The sequence below is a fragment of the Hordeum vulgare genome, chromosome 2H (genome assembly GCF_904849725.1).
Source record: "Hordeum vulgare subsp. vulgare chromosome 2H, MorexV3_pseudomolecules_assembly, whole genome shotgun sequence".
In the NCBI taxonomy this organism is placed as follows: Eukaryota; Viridiplantae; Streptophyta; class Magnoliopsida; order Poales; family Poaceae; genus Hordeum; species Hordeum vulgare.
Window position 1 is genome coordinate 660,615,067 of NC_058519.1, and position 20,798 is coordinate 660,635,864.

General features: G+C 43.0%; 1 protein-coding gene across 1 annotated transcript; it reads right to left on the reverse strand.

The window, feature by feature from the left end:
* Positions 1-258: 258 nt before the first annotated feature.
* LOC123428539 (DDB1- and CUL4-associated factor homolog 1) lies at positions 259-9,773 on the reverse strand. Its single transcript, XM_045112761.1, has 14 exons — positions 9,520-9,773; positions 8,571-8,661; positions 8,354-8,470; positions 8,050-8,228; positions 7,136-7,946; positions 6,926-7,023; positions 6,407-6,830; positions 5,701-6,300; positions 5,426-5,608; positions 4,839-5,312; positions 4,203-4,313; positions 3,727-3,842; positions 2,078-3,644; positions 259-1,306 (listed from the first exon to the last, which is right to left on the reverse strand). Exons 1-14 carry the CDS (start codon positions 9,756-9,758, stop codon positions 611-613), a joined length of 5,706 nt encoding a protein of 1,901 aa, XP_044968696.1. The 5' UTR covers positions 9,759-9,773; the 3' UTR covers positions 259-610.
* Positions 9,774-20,798: the final 11,025 nt, after the last annotated feature.

The window sequence follows — 20,798 nt, forward strand, 5'->3', positions numbered from 1 at the left end:
TCATGTGCTTGCAATTCGTTCTGAGCAACTACGTCGAGTAGATTTATGATTCATTCATGTTCTAATTTCAATTTTGAATTGTTGATAAACAGCAAATACCCCCATCCAACAACAAGGCCGACATTTGATAGATTAACTGGGCAATCTGCTTTCAGAGGCACTTACTATGCAATAATTGTAGAAAGAGTCTCGGAATTGATGAAAAACAGCCCAGAAAACAGTAAAAAAAAAAGACAGCACAAGCACCAACACGTGATATTTCCAAAATTTTGAACTGATGAGAGACAGCGATAAATTACCAGCTTGATTTTACATACAACATCTAATTGCCTCAGACTTGCGTTGCACTCTCACAGGTAACAACCACAGCTACTCCCAACCCACTTAACGTAAACTTTCTCCCAAAAGGCAATAATTTACAACTGTTGTAATTTGAGCCTACAGATTTGGATTTCTTGTTTGCACCCTTATCGGTGACCCAAAGACATCGTTTCTCGTTCAGCTCCTCCTAGCCTAGCCCTGCCTTGCCTCCTCCTGCATCCCCACCTCGACGCCCTCGTCACCGCGATGCGACCATGCGTAGAAAGAAAAAAAGAATCGTCATCTGCTCTCACATGAGCCACCCTTCTTCCTCGCCGCTGCTAAAGGACTCAATCATGTCACTCTCATCACCCTCACCCGCACCGATGAAGTCCAGCAAATCCCCTCCCACATCAAAGTCACCTTCCTCATCATCGTCATCGTTTTCATCCCCACTGTCCATATCCTCATCCTCATCGTCACCACCATCATCATCGCCACTGCTGTTACTTGGATCATCCTCAGAATCCGTGTCCCCGAGCCCTAAATCAGTCCCAAGGAGGACATCAACGTCCGAGTCGTCGTCATCGTCGTCGTCATCCTCCGTGTCCCCTCCGTCCTCTGGATCTGAGTCGTCGTCGGTTGGTCGTTTCCTGCCAACTTCAAATATGCGAGCAGAGGAGAACATCTCATCTGGGTCGTCCATGGCAACAACTCCGAGAAGGGAATCATTGGGCTCGACAGCAAGATCAAGGACGCCACGGTCTATTTGGACAGTTGCAATGTCTGCGTAAGTGACAGCATCGATCGTGCGGAATGCAGGGAACAGCGGATGTCTGACCCTGCGGGTATTGATGGATGATGTTACATCCTCAAGGTTGCGCCTGAGGATGGCATAGATAACATCACCACTTCCATTGAATTTAATTACTGTCTGGTCCAGGGAAGGGACACTCCTCAGAAGCTTAAACTTTCTCAGATCCCACACCTCTGAATTTAGGATCACCTGCAAAACAATGTGGACAGAGATGAGAACATGTGCACAGTAGAAATAAATTCCCCCCAAAACAATGGAGTAAAGGAAGATTTTACAGTGACGTTCAGGAGACCAAATTCATTCACATCAGTATTCCAGCAAAACACAGAATAAGGTCATACAGTTCTGAACTTGCACTAACTAAAAATAAGCAATCAAATGCTGAACATCCTATTTGGCACAAATACTATAAGCAAGTAGTCGTATGGTTCATTCCCGAGCCATGTCATATGTTTTTACATTTTTTTCAGTGCATGTAAACCTAGAGGCGATAAATGTCTTACTGCCATGCTTCTCTTACTATGCTTAGGCCTTCTTGCAGTATAAATGGCACAGTGGCTGAGTTGGAATAGACCTCAGCTGGTCATCTTCTGAGTAAATTTTATTGTTTAATTAAGGAAAGGCCAACAAGTTTGCTCAGAAAATCTCACACCACCCTTGCTTGGACTTATGTCGGCTGTAACTTGTTTGTGTAGAACCCAGAAACACAGATAGTGCATCCAAAATATATGCATAAATGCAACTTCGTGAGTATAATAAAATGACTCAAAATTTCCATCCAAGACTGTTGTGGTTTGAGAACGACTGACACAAACGTCTTTGCTGAGAAGGTAGAGGAATGGCTGTGGCAATGCAAGAAAAGTGGTGGCCTAGTGAGGGCAAAAATGCATGCCCCAATACAAGTTTGAAGCAATATAAATTGAAGAATAATCAATAACTGCAGTCCAAGAAAAAGATTACCTCGTTTCCAGCTGGATGAAAGCCACCACCACAATAGTCCGTGAACTGGTCAAACTGATGGATAGGGGTGGGACTTCGTCTATCCCACAGGACCCCATTCCACAGCAACATCTCATCTGAAGGACTGAAATGTATAATGGGTTGTACACCCCGGCCTGAACCTGGCAGGCTGGAGTTATCAGGAAGCTCCATATCAACATTATGCGTCTGGACATCATATAATAGAACTGCACGGTGATTTCCATTGGTAGAAAGGCCGGCAAATAAAGTCCCAGAATGGTTAAACTTGGCAGCTTTGCAGCCATCAAATGTGTGCAAGGGCCCTGAATGCAGTGAGAAAGCATCAAAGAGCTTAACCTCATCTGTGCTAGACGAGAGAATCAGCTCAGTTCCACCAACAGATGTTGAATCCACCATAGTAACAAGATTTTGGTGACACGTGTGTGTCTCTATGAGATTTGCAAGGTTGCTGTCAAATACTCTTAATTCACCACTATGGTTCCCGGCCGCCACCCGTGATGCATCTCCAATAAAAGTCATGCAAGTCAACAGCGAGGCCTCATCACGGCAAACACGGCATGGCTTGAACCTGCTGTATATAAATTGTCGGTCCCTGCGGGGCACTTGGATCCCGCTAAACTCCCTGCTTATCTCACGGCTTCCCATACGAGCAGTTACATTTGCTGGCGCACAAATGCTGCGGCTAGGCTCAGGGCAAACATGAGGGTGCAGCAGAGAGACTGGTGGCAAAGTTGTTATTGGAGCAGGACATTGGCGGTGTTGATGTTTCAAATACTGTACAACCAATGAGTCGAGCGTCATGCGCTCCAAATTTCCTGTTTGTTGATCATTTGCACCAAGATGTGGTGTGCATGTTACCACTCCAGGTGTGCATTGAGAATCTTCGAAGTTCTCAGTGGAAATGTTGTTGAAGTTTGTCCTTCCTGGATGAAATGCGGCAGTAGGAGAATCCACTGCTACAGAGAGGCCTCTGCGAGTAGGAGCAGGAGTTTGGAACACAGGAGATTGGGATGCTTGATCCATCATTGCAGGGCGCTTTGCTGTTGATGCAGAACTGAAGTCCGTATCAACAAGCTTCCTCTTAAGTGGCAAGGGCATTGGTGTTCTATGCGGTATCTCGGCATCTCCAGTATTGGCAGCAGAGGCAGAGCAAGTCATACTGTCCACATTTCCGGCAGGTACAGGACTTTTCAGGCTATTGCTTGCTCTATTACCAGAAAACGAAACAAAGGGTTGATTTCGTTTAGAGAAACTGGATGAGAATACCAGTGCCTTTTTCTTAGACGAAGGCACAATAGAATCTGATCGTTGGCCAGCTTGATCTGCAGCAATCATTGTTTTGTCGGACAGAAATCCCTGAACACGGCCAGAAGGCCACTGTTGTTGCACTTGAACAGATGATGGTTCCAGGGCAGCAGACTGGTGGACAGGTAGCACTGCAGCAGTTGATGGCAAAGGTGCAAGGTCAGCCTCCTTCTGCAACATGGCAGCAGTAGCAGCCAAACCAGATCCAAGGAGATGTTCATGTATCAGTTGCATCAGTTCCCTACACACACAAAAGAAGAGCAAATGTAGGATCCTGAAGCTGGAAAAGTAATTAAAAAGGAAAATATCACATGAAGTCAAACCTGGAATGGTAAGAGACGGGAGTAGCAGCCGCTATGCCAGCTCGCTCAATGCGCTTCAACGCTGGAGCAGCAGCATCAGTTGCTAAGGTTGTTTCTTTACCAGAATTAGTCAAGACCTATCAGGAGGGGGGGAAAGCATTCATTCAGCTCATCTTTCCCATGAATTCAAACCACGGTATGTTAGGTACACATTAATATCTTAAATTAGGGAAGTCTATCGCATAAAACATCCCACTGGAAGCAAGCATAACTGTATAATGTCAAAGGACCACAAGTTGTACTCCCACATCAGCACTACTTTTACCTTTTACAAGCATGCTTGATTATACAATATCCATATAACCAAGGAATAACAAACAGATACAACAAGCAGGGTGCTCATTGACCTGATGAACAGCAAAATACCAGCAAACAACTCTTACAAATATTAAATCTTGGGCAACTCAAAATAACACAACACAGTATGTGTTCCTTACCGCGATGAGCTCAATTGCCACTTGGGTCAGTTCATTTAGCCATCTTGCATTATCACCTCCAGATGACTGGGTACTGGTATCACGAATCAGTTCTGATAATTTCTTCCCTACCTGAAATAACATGTTAATAATTAAGTTACTTACCTAGGAGGCAAATCAGCAAAAACAAAGATGCCCATGACTAGGAGCCGTGTAAAGAGATGATAAAAGAAGGATATCAGAGAGGGGCAGTTTGCTAGCACTATTATCACAACAAAGAATACGCTTATTTGCCACTCCCTCCCTTTCATCTCATGGCATTTTTCACACAGACAAAGAAAGAGAAATTGAGTGGGAAAGGAAAAGGCGAACATGTTTAGCCAACCATCCCATGATTCAGTTCGAATAGGTACTATTCAACCTTTGTAAGACGGCAATACCTCATTAACTACACTACTAATTTCTGTAGTGGACTTACATTTTGAAACAAGGCAAGAGGGGGGAAGGGACAGCCCCTATTATGTGAAACAGAGGGAGTAGTCGCTAGCAGTTACTCATTAATGAGATTGTAGTCATGCAACAGTAAGATAAAATTTCTATATTACAGGTCATAGCTAGAGTATGAAAATAAGTGTGTTGATCTGATGTCCACAATACCTGGAGCTTCGTCAGTATATGTGCAATTGCATCGTCTCTAGCCAAGCCAAGCAGTACACGACAGGCAAGGGCTCGAATAGGATCAATAGCCATAGGATGCGTAACCATCCGAGTGCCAAGAAGCTGCAAAAGAATCTTTATACCGTTATTGGCTCTGACTACTTCTCGAGCTTGGCGATAAGCTTGTTCCAATTGAGCAGCAAGACCAGGACCCCCTGCTCCTACGCCTAGCGATATTCTCTTGTCACCAACAACTCCAGATGACACAACAGGTGTGCCATCACCATATCGTTCCCGAGATTCACTTTGGTTCGCTGCAACATTTCTTTCTGAAGTGCTTTTTTCGGCATTCCTGTCTCTGCTCTCTGAATAACTTCCTGCAGGTTGCTGATTGACAGCTGAGGACGGCTTGTTGCTGATCGATGGAGGGGGGCATACAAGATTGACAAGCACATTCAATGCTGGACAAATCACCTAATGCACAAAGGATGGTAAAAGGATATATTATTTGGAAGAACTTCGGCAAGGCAAATAGTGTTGGATTTGTAAAGCTTAGTCAATGCATAGCTTGAGAAGGAAACACACACCTCAGGATCAACATAGCCAACAACACTGTTTGCTATATCTAGTATAACAGCCATACCAATACGGTTGTTAGTTAATGTAGCATGCACCATCAATTTGCGGCTGTGTGGCATAAGAGTTATGATGTGAAGAACTCCAAATGCATACTGAGCCAAGTCATGAAGATACCGATCAGTAGGTAGACTCTGAAACAGATTGTAGTAAATCAAATCAGCTTACCTGCAAACATTGTATTTCTCAGAGGAAGTACAAAAGAAAAACAATACCGTATTTTTACCTGGCATAACTCTAGCAGGATAATATGACCACTAGAGGCCAAGAATTTATCCATCACGGGCCAGCGAGCTCTTACGAGAGCAGGTCCTAACTTTCTGTCCCGCTGGACCTGACGAAAAATAGCATCCATAGCCTCGTTGCCGATGTCAAAAGGTTTGTAACCAGCTCTTGCACTGGAAGTATTCCGAGCAATACTACGTATACTCTTGCTTGGCCGGATGGAATCAACAAGCTGAAGGAGATGAGCTCTAAAGTATTGCCGTAGTGCAACACATGAATGATACGCGACCTGCTTTTCTGATTGAGTAAGAACTTCAGCAGGTGATCGGTCATTCCCTTGATTCGCGTTGGAGGATCCTAATGCTCCAGAGTTACCACCCGACCTTACAGATGCAGCAACTTGTAATATATTCAGAAGTTTTTGCATCCCATCCTGTGCATCAAATGAATCCAGAACAGCTTTGAACACAAATGCGGCAGCAAAGAATATGGCTGCATTTTTTCTTGCTGCATCCTGTGGGCATTCCAAGAGTTGCAGCGCTAGTTCAACCACATTGTTGAGTATGTCAGCTGAAAGCGCACACACACGTTCCATGGTAGACTGCAAGAACATAGCATGTTTAGCAATAAGATAAATGAACGGTCAAGAGAAACCATTAACAGATCAACGTAATGTATGACCAGCCAGTTTAGGTTTCTATGTTTACCTGGAGGGAACCAAAAGTAAATAAGCACGCAGAAAGAGCACCATATGTCTGAGTAATCTTAGGGACAGAGAGGATCTTCTGAATACCACCCCGGTCAACAAATAGCGCAGCAAATTTCCGGTGCGCGGCCAGGGCACAAATTAATCTAAGAATTTCATGAAGTAGTGAAACGTGGCCACATCTCTCCTGGTCTTTGATTCCCCGTTGCAGCAATGCGAGGCAAACATCAACACCCTTTTCATGAAGAACAGGACCCAAAGCTTCAACGTACTCTCCCAGATACTGTAAGCACAAAATGCTATATTTTTCCCTAAGTAGCAAGAGCTGCTCCTGGTCAACGATAACAAAATCTTCCAGATCCTGGTCCTCACTGATTTTCACAGCTTCTTCAACAACATGCTCCTCATTAACCTGGTCAGAGCTTCTGCAATACCAAACAAAACTCAGAAAAGGAACAATAATATAATGAAATAAGATGACACACACACACACACACAGGGGATGTGTTTCTTCCATTACCTTGAGACACTAGTGGACATGGCAGCATCGACTACAGTATCTGCAGCTTTCTCAGCAGCTAATACAACGGCATCACCACTATTTTCACTCTTCCAGACCTTAAAAAACACAGCATGTCAAAAGTTACTAACATATATTGAAGCAGAAAATGAATCAGAGTTAAGTAAAGTACTCATGTTTTGAGAGGTCCAGAGATGTCTTATTCCATACCTCTAAAGCAGCAGATTTCACAAGCTCAGCGGCAGCATCACCTGCTGCTTTCACAGCTTCCTCAGGAGCATTCGCTGATCTGGCTTCCGCTTCTGCAGCTCTCACTGCCTTCAAAACAATTTCAGTTATATCCTTCAAGCCGATAATGCAATCCCTGAACCGGTCCTCATACTCTTCTTTAGAAATAATAAGGATATCAGACTCGGGGGCTGCAGAGTTATTGTTCAAATCGGTTGCTTTCTTTGGGTCCTCGACCTTAGTCGCATTCTTGTCTTTGCTAGCCCGACTTCCCATTCTCAATCCTGCAGGCGATAAGGGTGTCCGTTCGCTTTCAGGCAAGGATTCACCTGGTTTGATCTTCCCTCTTAGTCGAGATCCTGTACGGCTGAACTTTCTCTTCAAGAGTTCATCTCTCAGGCTTTCACCTGCAGGATACTTTTCCCCATCGGCTGACTTTGCATCAGAAGGATCCAATGTAGAATCAGCATCATCACGTTGTAGGTAAACAGTGTCATCCATCCCCTGTTCACCGTGTGCTTGCCTCATCCCAACATCACGATCAAACTGTTTTTCCAAAGTTGGATCAGTCGATATTGCATCTCCAGCCCTTGTTAGATCCAGTACAGAACTGTCTTGAAGCAGCCGTACTTTGCCCCTATTCTCATCTCTACCCCGAGGATGCTTGGTATCTAGTGGAGGATTGGCATCTTTCTCTGAAGATGTGGCATCACCAAAGACTCGTATTCGCAGAAAACGCATGAGCTTGGCTGATACTCCCATGTTCAAGACATCTTCTACCAAACGGCCACCACTGGCAAAGAACAAAATGCAACAATTAGATTACTGATAACAGAAAGGCTGATGAAGAACAGAAGAATGATATAAGAACTCATATTGGTAAGACATGACAGTACCCATACAACGCCATCGAGAGCAACCCAATAGCATATGTTCTCAGCATCTCAGTATCTGTGGGTTTTTTACCACTTCGTAGATGCTTCCAATCACATCCAGCTGATGCTTCACCATCTTCCTTTATCCATGATTTTATATTTTCTAGGGTGCCATCTTCAAAAGCATGAGGAAACTGAGGCTGAGGACACAAACACAGGTCAAGTTAATAGAATGTAGTGTAGGAAACAGAAGAAGATTGAAGTATGATTGCAATGCAAAAGAGTGTGCTTGCATGGAGGGAGGGAGGGAAGCGGGTGAGCTAACCGAAAATGCATCCTGGATGCTTAGGAGCAGCCTAGCAGAAGCACAGCGTACTGGCAAAGGGTACGATGTATCTGACAAGAACTTGCAAAACACTAGGTCATAGAAATCATCGTTCTCCTGCAGGCACGGATGAGGCGGCAACGATTAATTTCAGCAATAAACAGGTAAGAGTCGGGTTATTAGGCGGAAGATGGACGCAGAAAAGCAGAAGACGCACCCTGATCAAACTCGCCAGCTTGCCTATGGTATGGGAGCCCCTTGTGTTTGTGTTACTGAAGGACGGATCACTGGCACATTCCTGCAGGTGTCTACAGGGGACATAGACATGGTAATGATGAGCCAAAGAGAAATACTACTAGGAGCAATGTGACTGATTCAACAAAAACATTATGAGCTATACATCTCGATCAAGCACGAGGCTCCACACTGTAAACCACATAGCAGAATTTGGTGCGATGAAAACCGAACAAGTGCAAGATCATATGTCTTATTCGAACAGAGTACCATCTAAAGGCAGGCCCTCAAACTGAGTTTGCTAAAACTTGCCTAGACTAAAAGAGGCAAGCAATCCATCTTTCATATACAGCGACTTCCTAGTTCATCAATGTTATTAGAACAGACTAGAGTGTAGCATCTAAAAGAATTCATAAGGAACGTTTCGGGAGCAATGTGGCTGGCTCGGCAAACACTGTGTGCTAAAAGGCTACGAATCTCAATAAAGCAGGTGCATTTATACATATACTTGCTGTGGATTGTATATATAAAAAGCAAAAAAAGAGATTAAACTTGCACCGATTTGCGAAAACTTGACAAAAATAAATGCAGGGTCAACCCCAACTTCTTTGTACACATGATGGCACACTGGCAAGCACACGACGGTATTTTTGTTGTTTTTTGTTTTCTATATCGACTACTGGTACAGTCCAGTCCATTCCATTGGCTGGACTTGACTTGCGTAGCCAATCCATCTTTTATGCCTTTGTTCCTAGCCGGCAAGCAAACGGTACAAATGTCATAAGAAAAAATACTGTAGTTTGCTGCCCAAGAATAACGGGACGACGGGCGAGCGGTGGCGGGGAGCGGAAGCCCTAGACCCCAACGAATCGATGGATCAATCCGACGCAGGAGGCGAATTCCGGACCGCGGAAGGGGGAGAAGGGAAGTACCTGGCCTCCTGTTCCTCTGCGATGGTGGCGAGGGTGTGGATGAGGCGCGGGTTGGGGTTGGTCTCCTGCTCGACTATGCGGGAGATGATGGCCTGCGCGCGGTCGAGGAGCGCGTCCTCCGCCGCCTCCTGCTCCGGGTCGGCCGGCTCCGTCTCCTCCTCCTCCTCCTCGTTCTCGTTGTCGTCGTCCTCCGGCTCGGCGGCGGCGGCGGGGTCGGCCGCCGGCTGCTCGGGCTCCATCGGCGCGGGCCGGGGAAGCGCGTGCGGCCGGGGTGGCGGGCTAGGGTTAGGGTTGCGGGGGGTTGGGGGCGGCGGCTGGAGAGAGGGGTGGCTAATGCTAATGGTGGCGGGCGAAAGGGAAGAAGAAGAAGGGAAGGGAAGGGAAGGGAAAGGCGTGGCGGCGCGGCGCTCTCCAGGTCGGGGATGCGGAGACGGAACTTTCTACTAGCGGCTCCAGGGCCGGGTTTCCTTCCCCTTCTCGCTCGGGCCAGGGATGGGCTCATGAATGGACATCACACGGTGGGCTTTGCTGCTGCCAACAACCACCTCTCACTCTCGTTGCCCTTCTCCTCAATCAATGGTCCTCTTTGAATCCCTATGTTAGAGTTAGTTTTTTTTAAAGATCCAATGTTAGAGTTAGTTAAAAGCTAGTTCAGATTTAAATAGGGGACTGCTAGGCGTCTATCGATGGATTTGTAGTAATCATCCATCACCCTTTTAGTCGTCCGGTATACACGTGTGCGCCATCCGATCACCAGCTCGGTTGTCTCCGTCCACCACATAAAATCTTGAAACAAGATTCCAGTTGCCCTTCTCCTCGATCAATGGACCTCTTTGAATTCATTCATGGATTAGAGTTGGTTTAAGCCAGTTGGGACTCAAATTGCCCTAAAGTATTCAAACATAAGAGTTAGATTGAAGCTAGCTGTATCTAACCCATTTAAAAAAAACTATCACACACAAGAGATGCTAACCAAAGTTAGTTTTCATGGGACCCATTCAAAAATTATTTTTCTCTCTCTATCCTACCAGCCAAGAGATGCTAATCGGACCTAGTTTTTGTGGGGCTCACTAACCCTGTCATTCAAACTTTTTTTTGGCTAGAGTTAGTTTAGGGTTAGTCATGAGCTCCAAACTAACCCTAACCTAACCTCTAGCTAACTTATAGTATCCAAACAGGGCCAATGTTGTTCTTGTCGCGTGACTGATGTGTTTGTCAGCAGACTACGTCCGATATGCTCTACCAATGTGTGTTGTGCAAAAAGCATAATATGCTCCACCGATGTTCTTGTCCTTTTTAAGCATGAACAATTTTCAATTCATTTTGAAATTTGTGAATAATTTTCAAATTTATGAAACTCTTTCGGATTGGAGACCAAACTTTGTAATTCTGAAAAAAAAATCAAACTCGTGAATAAATATTTGAACGTTAAGAACATTTTTTTCAAAATGACAAACATTTTTTGAACTCATCAATTGTTTTGAAATTCCTGATATTTTTAAACATGTTTACACCTTTTTACATTAGTGAACATTTGGCAACTCGTGAAATTTTTTAGAACTTCTTGTATGTTTTTGAATTCATCTACATTTGTAGAACTCGCCAATATATTTTCAGAATTTCGTGATCATTTTTGGAAATTTGCGGATCTTTTTATAAATTCATAAAAAAACATTTAACTTGTGAAATTTTTCTAAATCCACGAATATGTTTCTTAATTTGCAAATATATTTATAATTAACAAACATTTTCTGAAATTCATTAATATTTTTAAATTCATTAACAGTTTTCAATTTTGTCTATCTTTTTCCAAATTAGCTATTTTTTAGAATACACTAATTGTTTTTTAAACCATGAACATTTTGAGATTTCACAAACTTTTTTATGATCACGAAATATTTTTTGAAACAGAGAGCATTTTTTCAATTATGGAATATTTTTTCAAATTCGATTTTTTGTTGGTAATCATGAAGATGGCCGTCCCAAATCCTTCTCGGGACGAGGGAAGAGAGTCTGAGGGAAGACTAGCTGAAGGGGAGGCCGAGATAGGACGGTCGTTACGCACGGGATGCTTCATCCCGGTTTTGTTGTTTTCCTTTTATTTAAATTTTGTTTTTTTGCTTTTTTCTGTTTTAGTTCTTTAACTTACTTTTTGTACTTCTAAAAAATTAATAGTATAAATATTATAAATTATACTATACAAAAATATTCAAAAATATTGGTCAAGCATTTCAAAAATATTAAATGCATAGAGAGAAAATGTTTATCATGTATAAAAAAAATATGAAAACTATATGTATGAATATTTTTTGATCATATATTACAAAAAATTCAAATCAGGAATTTAAAAAATATTTGAACAAGTATATGATTAATGAATATCATGTATTAAAAAATGCTAAATGTCTATGTATAAAACGTATATCGTTTATTAAAAATGGATGAAAATATTTAAACATGTATAAAAAATGTTAATCAAACATTTGTAAAAATGTTGAACAAGTATTTAAAAAAAATTAGACGTGTAAAGAAAAATATTGAACATGTAAAATGATGAATGTTTTGATTATATATATAAAAATATTAAACAAGCATTTGAAATAATGTTGAATAAGTATTTAAAAAAACTTAATCAAGATTTTGGAAATTGAAGGTTTAAGTATATGGGAAAAATGTTGACCATGTTTTATTTATTTTAGTCATATATTTGAAAGAAATTGCTGGATCCAGTGAGATTATTTAGTTTGTGACCGTCAATGGCGGTGCATTTTTGCTGGAACCGTTTTTTTTTTCCTGGAACAGTTTTTGGTGTTTGCTACCACCAGGGAAATCCCTTTTTCGTTGCTCAATTTATTTTTTCCGAACATGGTGGTGGAAGCCGACGTCGGTGGCGAACACAGACAACGGGTGCTCCTGCAACCACGTCGCCCACATGTTGGAACCAGGCGACGAAGAGCTGCAAACGTGAGAAGCTGAACGTTCACAAATAGTTGTCCTCCAATCCCGACGGTAGTAGGGCGATAGGAGCAAGCCGGAAAGACAAGGAGGCAAGGCGGTCAGCGCTGGTGGGGCCACCACTCTCTTCCATTTCCATTTCCCGGGCGGGAGGTTAACGAAGGGAGAGGACATGGGCCAGATCAGTCGGATGCGCGTATAGATCAATAAGCTCTCACATGACCCGCTGAAAGTTTGGGCCAGCCTGCGAGCGCCTATGAATGGCCTTTCATAAATCCACATATATTGTGAAGCCCCTAATGGCACCTTGCTGCACTTACAATACGTATTTCTAAGGCGGTTGCTACGCGTAAGCCGGACGATCTTACAGAAAGATCATCCGCATGCACAGTCGTTTGATTGCGCGTGTGTGTGGCCGTTGATCATGGGCTCGTAGTACAAGTCTTCCTTTTCTCGGTTTCCAATCCTCATGTTGCGAATGAAGGAGTGCATCGTTGGAGAAGCAGCCCCTCCCCTGTAGGCGGTGCAGCACCCAATTCGAGAAATAGGAAACGGTGGATAGACAAATTACTATTGGGCAATTGATAGAAGAGCAAATAATTATGACGGTATTCAAGACAATGATCATGTATATACGCATCACGTCCAAGACAAGTAGACCGACTTCTGCCTGCATCTACTTCTATTACTCCACACATCGACCGCTATCCAGCATGCATCTAGTGTATTGAGTTCATGGAGAAACTGAGTAATGCCTTAAGAAAAATTACATGATGTAGACAAGATCTATTCATGTAGGAATAGACTCCATCGTTTTATCCTTGATAGCAACGATACATGCATGTTGTGTCTCTTTCTGTCACCGAGATTGAGCACCTAAGATCGAACCCATCACAAAGCACCTCTTCCCATTGCAAGATAAAAGATCAAGTTGGCCAGACAAAAACCAAATATAAAAGAAGAAATGCGAGGCTGTAATAATCAAGCATGAATATGTTTTCATAGATCTGATCATAAACTCACAATTCATCGGATCCAAACAAACACACTGCAAAAGAAAGAGTTACATCATATGGATCTCCAAGAGACCATTGTATTGAGAAACAAAATGAGAGAGAAATCCATCTAGCTACTGCCTACGCACCCATAGGTCTGATATGAACTACTCACGCATCATTGGAGGAGCACCAATGAGGGTGTGAACCCATCCGTGATCGTGTTCCTCTCCAGAACAGGCTCTAGATTGGATTTCGTGGCTTCTCGAAACTTGCGGCGGCTGAAACAATTTTTCGTCAACTCCCCTAGGGTTTTATGAATATTGGGGTATTTACACAGCTCAGAGGATGTGAAGGAGGTGCCCGAGGGCCCTACTAGATACCACGGTGCGCCAGGGGCCCTGGCGCGCCCTCGTGTCTAGTACCCCCCTGGGCCTCTGATACGTCAATTTTGCATCATGCTTTCATGTTGATATTTATCGCTTTATGGCCTGTTATTATACTTTGTGGAACCATACTTATGTCTTTTCTCTCTTATTTTGCAAGGTTTATTTGAAGAGGGAGAATACCGACAACTGAAATTCTGGACTGGAAAAGGAGCAAGTCTGAGTCCTCTATTCTGCGCAACTCCAAATGCCCTGAAAATCAACGTGGATTTTTTTGGGAATATATAAAAAATATTGGGCGAAAGAAGTGTCAAAGGGGAGCAACTAGGGGCCCACAAGCCTGGTTGCCGCGCCCTACCCCCTGGCCGCGGCAACAGGGCTTGTGGGCACCCTGGTGGCCCACTGGCCCCCCTCTTTTGCTATATGAAGGGGTTCGTCCAAGAAAAAATCAAGGTGGAGCTTTTTCGTGGATTCGCCGCCGCCACGAGGCGAAACTTGAGCAGAACCAATCTAGGGCTCCGGCAGGACGATCCTGCTCGGGAACCTTCCCTCCCGGAGGGGGAAATCGTCGCCTTCGTCATCACCAACACTCCTCTCGTCGGAGGGGAGTCATCTCCATCAACATCTTCATCAGCACCATCTCCTCTCCAAACCCTAGTTCATCTCTTGTAACCAATCTCCGTCTCGCGACTCTGATTGGTACTTGTAAGGTTGCTAGTAGTGTTGATTACTCTTTTTAGTTGATGCTAGTTGGATTACTTGGTGGAAGAGTTTATGTTCAGATCATTGATGCTATTCATTACACTTCTGATCATGATTATGATTATGCTTTGTGAGTAGTTACTTTTGTTCCTGAGGACATGGGATAAGTCATGCTAATAATAGTCATGTGAATTTGGTATTCGTTCGGTATTTTGATATGTTGTATGTTGTTTTTCCTCTAGTGGTGTTATGTGAACGTCAACTACATAACACTTCACCATATTTGGGCCTAGAGGAAAGCATTGGGGAGTAGTAAGTAGATGATGGGTTGCTAGAGTGACAGAAGCTTAAACCCGAGTCTATGTGTTGCTTCGTAAGGGGCTGATTTGGATACACTAGTTTAATGATATGGTTAGACGTTGTCTTAATTATTCTTTCGTAGTTGCGGATGCTTGCGAGAGGGGTTAATCATAAGTGGGATGCTTGTCCAAGTAAGGGCAGTACCCAAGCGCCGGTCCACCCACATATCAAACTATCAAAGTAACGAACGCGAATCATATGAACATGATGAAACTAGCACGACAGAAATTCCCATGTGTCCTCGGGGGCGTTTTTCCTCTTATAAGACTTTGCTCAGGCTTGTCCCTTGCTACAAAAGGGATTGGGCCACTTTGCTGCACCGTTGCTACTACTTGTCACTTGCTACTTTTTGCTTGCTACGTTTCACCTCACTACACCATCACTTGTTACCGCTACTTTCAGTGCTTGCAGTTATTACCTTGCTGAAAACCGTTTATGTGAGCCTTCTCCTCTTCGTTGGGTTCGACACTCTTACTTATCGAAAGGACTACGATTGATCCCCTATAGTTGTGGGTCATCAAGACTCTTTTCTGGCGTCGTTGCCGGGGAGGGAAGCGCCTTTGGTAAGTGGAATTTGGTAAGAAAACATTTATATATTGTGCTGAAATTTATTGTCACTTGTCACTATGGAAACTATTCCTTTGAGGAGTTTGTTCGGGGTATCTTCACCACGAACGGAAGCACGAGGAGTTGTTCCTCAACATGAGGTATCTACTGAAAATATCTTTTATGATATTCCTTCGGGTATGCTTGAGAAACTTCTAGCTAATCCTTTTACAGGAGATGGATCTTCACATCCAGACTTGCATCTAATCTATGTAGATGAAGTTTGTGGTTTATTTAAGCTTGCAGGTTTGCCCGAGGATGAGGTAAAGAAGAAAGTCTTTCCTTTATCTTTGAAGGATAAGGCGTTGACATGGTATAGGATATGTGATGATACTCGATCATGGGACTACAATTGGTTGAAATTGGAATTTCATCAAAAGTTCTATCATATGCATTTAGTACATCATGATCGGAATTATATTTATAACTTTTGGCCTCGTGACAGGGAAAGCATAGCTCAAGCTTGGGGGAGGCTTAAATCAATGCTATATTCATGCCCCGATCATGAGCTCTCGAGAGAAATTATCACTCAAAACTTTTATGCTCGACTTTCTCATGAAGATCGTACCATGCTTGACACTTCTTGCACCGGTTCTTTTATGAAGAAGGATATAGACCACAAGTGAAATTTATTGGAAAGAATCAAACGTAATTCTGAAGATTGGGAGCTTGAAGAAGGTAAGGAGTCAGGTATGAATTTCCAGTTTGATTGCGTTAAATCTTTTGTTGAAACAAACACTTGTAGAGATTAGAGCGCTAAGTATGGACTTGACTCTGAGATAGTAGCTTCTCTATGTGAATCTTTTGCTGCTCATGTTGATCTTCCCAAAGAGAAGTGGTTTAAGTATCATCCCCCTGTAGAAATCAACATAGTTAAACCCAATCTAGTTGAGGAGAAAGTCATTGCTTTTAGTGATCCTATTGTTCCTTGTGCCTACGCTGAGAAACCACCTTACCCTGCTAGGAAAAAGGATTATTCTAAAGCTCCAACTGTGATTCGTAGGGGTTACATTAGACCACTTGCACCCCGTGAGGAGATTAGAGTTGAACCTAGTGTTGCTATTATCAAAGATCTCTTAGCCGAAGACATAGACGGGCATGTTATAAAATTCTGTGAGGACTCCGCTAGAATTGCTAAACCTCACGCGAAAGACAAATACGGACCTGTAGTTGGCCTGCCCGTTGTTTTTTGTCAAGATAGGAGATCACTGTTATCATGGTTTATGTGATATGGGTGCTAGTGTTAGTGCAATACCCCGATCCCTATATGATGAAATCAAAGATGAGATTGTACCTGCTGAGTTAGAACCCATTGATGTCACTATTACGCTAGCTAATAGAGACACTATCTGCCCTCTAGGAATTGTGAGAGACGTAGAAGTCCTGTGTGGTAAGACGAAGTATCCTACTGATTTTCTCGTCCTTGCTACTGCACAAGATAGCTTTTGTTCCATCGTATTTGGTAGACCCTTTCTCAACACTGTCAATGCTCACATTGATTGCATTAAACAGACTGTCACTGTTAGTTTCGAGGGTGTGTCTCATGAATTTAACTTCTCCAAGTTTGGAAGACAACCCCATGAAAAAGAGTCGTCTGGTAGGGATGAAATCATTGCTCTTGCCTCTATTGCCGTACCTCCTACGGATCCTTTAGAGCAATATCTGCTTGAGCATGAAAATGATATGCATATGGATGAAAGAGATGAGATAGATAAAATTGTTTTAGAACAATATCCTATTCTCAAGAATAATCTGCCTGTTGAACTGCTTGGGGATCCTCCCCCACCAAAGGGTGATCCTGTGTTCGAGCTAAAACAGTTACCAGATACTCTTAAGTATGCCTATGTTGATGAGAAGGAGATATATCCTGTTATTATTAGTGCTCACCTCTCGAATCATGAAGAGAAGAAGTTATTAAAAAATTTGAGGAAGCACCGTGCTGCTATTGGATATACTCTTGATGATCTTAAGGGTATTAGTCCCACTCTATGTGAGCACAAGATTAAAACCGATCATGATTCTAAGCCAGTTGCTGATCATCAATGGAGATTAAATCCGAGGATGAAAGAGGTCGTGAGAAAAGAAATATTAAAGCTTCTAGAAGCAGGAATCATTTATCCCGTTGCTCATAGTGATTGGGTAAGTCTAGTACATTGCGTACCTAAGAAGGGAGGTATCACCGTCGTTCCTAATGATAAGAATGAACTAATCCCACAGAGGATTATTACTGGCTATAGGATGGTGATAGACTTCCGAAAACTGAACAAGGCAACCAGGAAAGACCATTATCCTTTGTCGTTTATCGACGAGATGCTAGAAAAGCTATCTAAACACACACACTTCTGCTTTCTAGACGGTTATTCAGGTTTCTCGCAAATACCTGTTGCACAATCTGATCAGGAGAAAACCACTTTCACCTGCCCCTTCGATACATTTGCTTATAGACGTATGCTTTTGGCTTGTGCAATGCACCTGCCCCCTTTCAAAGATGTATGATGGCTATATTCTCTGACTTTTGTGAAAAGATTGTTGAGGTTTTCATGGACGATTTCTCTGTTTACGGTTCTTCCTTTGACGATTTCCTCAGCAACCTTGATCGAGTCTTACAGAGATGCAAAGATACCAACCTCGTCTTGAACTGGGAGAAGTGCCACTTCATGGTTAATGAAGGCATCGTCTTAGGACACAAAATCTCTGAGAGAGGCATTGAAGTTGATAAGGCTAAGTTAGATGCAATTGAGGAAATGCCTTGCCCCACAGATATCAGAGGTATACGAAGTTTCCTAGGTCATGCTGGTTTCTATAGAAGGTTCATTAAAGACATCTCTAAGATTTCTAGGCCTCTTACCAACCTCTTGCAGAAGGATGTTCCTTTTGTTTTCGATGAGGATTGTGAGGAAGCTTTCGAAATACTTAAGAAGGCCTTGATAACCGCACCAATTGTTCAACCACCTGATTGGAACTTGCCCTTTGAAATCATGTGCGATGCTAGTGATTATGCTGTTGGTGATATTCTAGGACAAAGAGTTGACAAGAAGTTGAATGTCATCCACTACGCTAGTAAAACTCTAGACAGTGCCCAAAGAAACTACGCCACTACGGAGAAGGAGTTTTTAGCAGTCGTGTTTGCATGTGAAAAGTTCAGATCTTATATAGTTGACTCTAAAGTCACTATTCACTCTGATCATGCTGCTATTAGGTACCTTATGGAGAAGAAGGACGCTAAGCCTAGGCTAATCAGATGGGTTCTCCTCCTACAGGAATTTGATTTGCACGTTGTTGACCGAAAGGGTGTTGATAACCCTATAGCAGATAACTTGTCTAGGCTAGAGAATGTCCTTAGATGACAGCTTTCCTGATGAGCAATTGAATGTCATCCGCACTTCACATAGTGCACCGTGGTATGCTGATTACGCAAACTATATCGTAGCCAAATACATACCACCCGGGTTCACCTACCAGTAAAAGAAGAAATTCTTCTTTGATTTGAGACACTACTTTTGGGATGATCCTCACCTTTATAAGGAAGGAGTAGATGGTGTTATTAGATGTTGTGTGCCTGAACATGAACAGGGACATATCCTGCATAAGTGTCATTCCGAAGCCTACGGAGGACACCATGCTGGAGATAGAACTGCTCATAAGGTATTGCAATCAGGTTTCTATTGGTCCACTCTCTTCAAGGATGCCTGTAAGTTTGTCTTGTCTTGTGATGAATGCCAAAGAATAGGGAACATCAGTAAGCGTCAGGAAATGCCTATGAACTATTCACTTGTCATTGAACCATTTGATGTCTGGGGCTTTGATTATATGGGACCTTTCCCGAGTTCCAATGGGTATACTCACATCTTAGTTGGTGTGGATTACGTCACTAAGTGGGTAGAAGCTATCCCCACTAGAAATGTCGATCACCACACCTCTATTAAGATGCTTAAAGAAGTCATTTTCCCAAGATTTGGAGTCCCTAGATATCTGATGACTGATGGCGGTTCACACTTCATACATGGTGTTTTCCGCAAGATGCTCGCTAAGTATGATGTCAACCATACAGTTGCATCTCCTTATCATCCTCAGTCTAGTGGTCAAGTGGAGTTGAGTAATAGGGAGATCAAATTGATCTTACAAAAGATCGTCAATAGATCTCGAAACAATTGGTCTAGCAAACTTGACGACGCACTATGGGCTTATAGGACTTCTTATAAGAATCCCATGGGCATGTCGCCATATAAAATGGTTTACGGTAAGGCCTGTCATTTACCTCTTGAGCTGGAACACAAAGCTTATTGGGCAATCAAAGAGCTCAACTTCGATTTCAAACTTGCCGGTGTGAAGCGGTTGTTTGATATCAGCTCATTAGATGAATGGAGAGCCCAGGCATATGAGAATGCCAAATTGTTCAAGGAAAAGGTTAAGAGATGGCACGATAAAAGAATACAAAAACGAGAGTTCAATGTAGGTGATTATGTCCTGCTATACAATTCTCGTTTAAGATTCTTCGCAGGCAAGCTTCTCTCTAAATGGGAAGGTCCCTACGTTGTCGAGGAAGTATATCGTTCCGGTGCCATCAAAATCAATAACACGGAAGGTAATTTTCCTAGAGTGGTAAATGGGCAAAGAATCAAGCATTACATCTATGGTACTCCCATAAATGTTGAGACCAATATCATCAATATCATAACTCCAGAGGAGTACATAAGGGATGTTTATCAGCCTGTTTCAGACCCTGAAAACGAAGAGGTGTCTGTTTCGGTAAGTAATTGGACTCCGAAACTTTTTCAATAGGAAATTTTCTCCATTTTGGAATTTATGGAAAATTAGAAAATAAAAAGCTATCCGGAGAGCGCATGAGGCAGCCACAAGCTTGGTTGCCCCGGCCTCCCCCTGGCCGCGGCAACAGGGCTTGTGGGCACCTCGTGTGCCTCCCGGACTCCATTTTCTTGCGGAGCACTCCTTCTGGTCTAGAAAAATCATTATATATACGCCCGAGGGTTTTGATCTCCGTATCGTGCGAGTTTCCTCTGTTTTCGTTCCGAGCCTGTTGTCTGCCGCAGATTTAGAGCAAAGATGTCTCAGGAACCTGTTGGGGGAGAATAATCTTCCTCAAGTTCATGAAGAATTAGATGTTGACCTAAAAAGGGTAGAAGTCACAGAAGCCAGGGACAAAGCTAAGGAGAAAACCCAAGTTAGGGAGGAAGTTCAACCTAGGTTCAACGTTGAAGACGTTGAAGGAGTATATTTTCTCCAACCCTTCCTCCACGTGTTGTCTCCATCCTTG

Excerpts from the sequence above, each read along its gene's own strand:
- LOC123428539 (XM_045112761.1), bottom strand. The coding sequence starts at position 9,758 with ATGGAGCCCGAGCAGCCGGCGGCCGACCCCGCCGCCGCCGCCGAGCCG. Across the intron at positions 7,024-7,135 it reads TGAAATCTGCTGCTTTAGAG|GTCTGGAAGAGTGAAAATAG; the intron begins GTATGGAATAAG and ends GTGTTTTTTAAG. Across the intron at positions 4,314-4,838 it reads ATATACTGACGAAGCTCCAG|GTAGGGAAGAAATTATCAGA; the intron begins GTATTGTGGACA and ends ATGTTATTTCAG.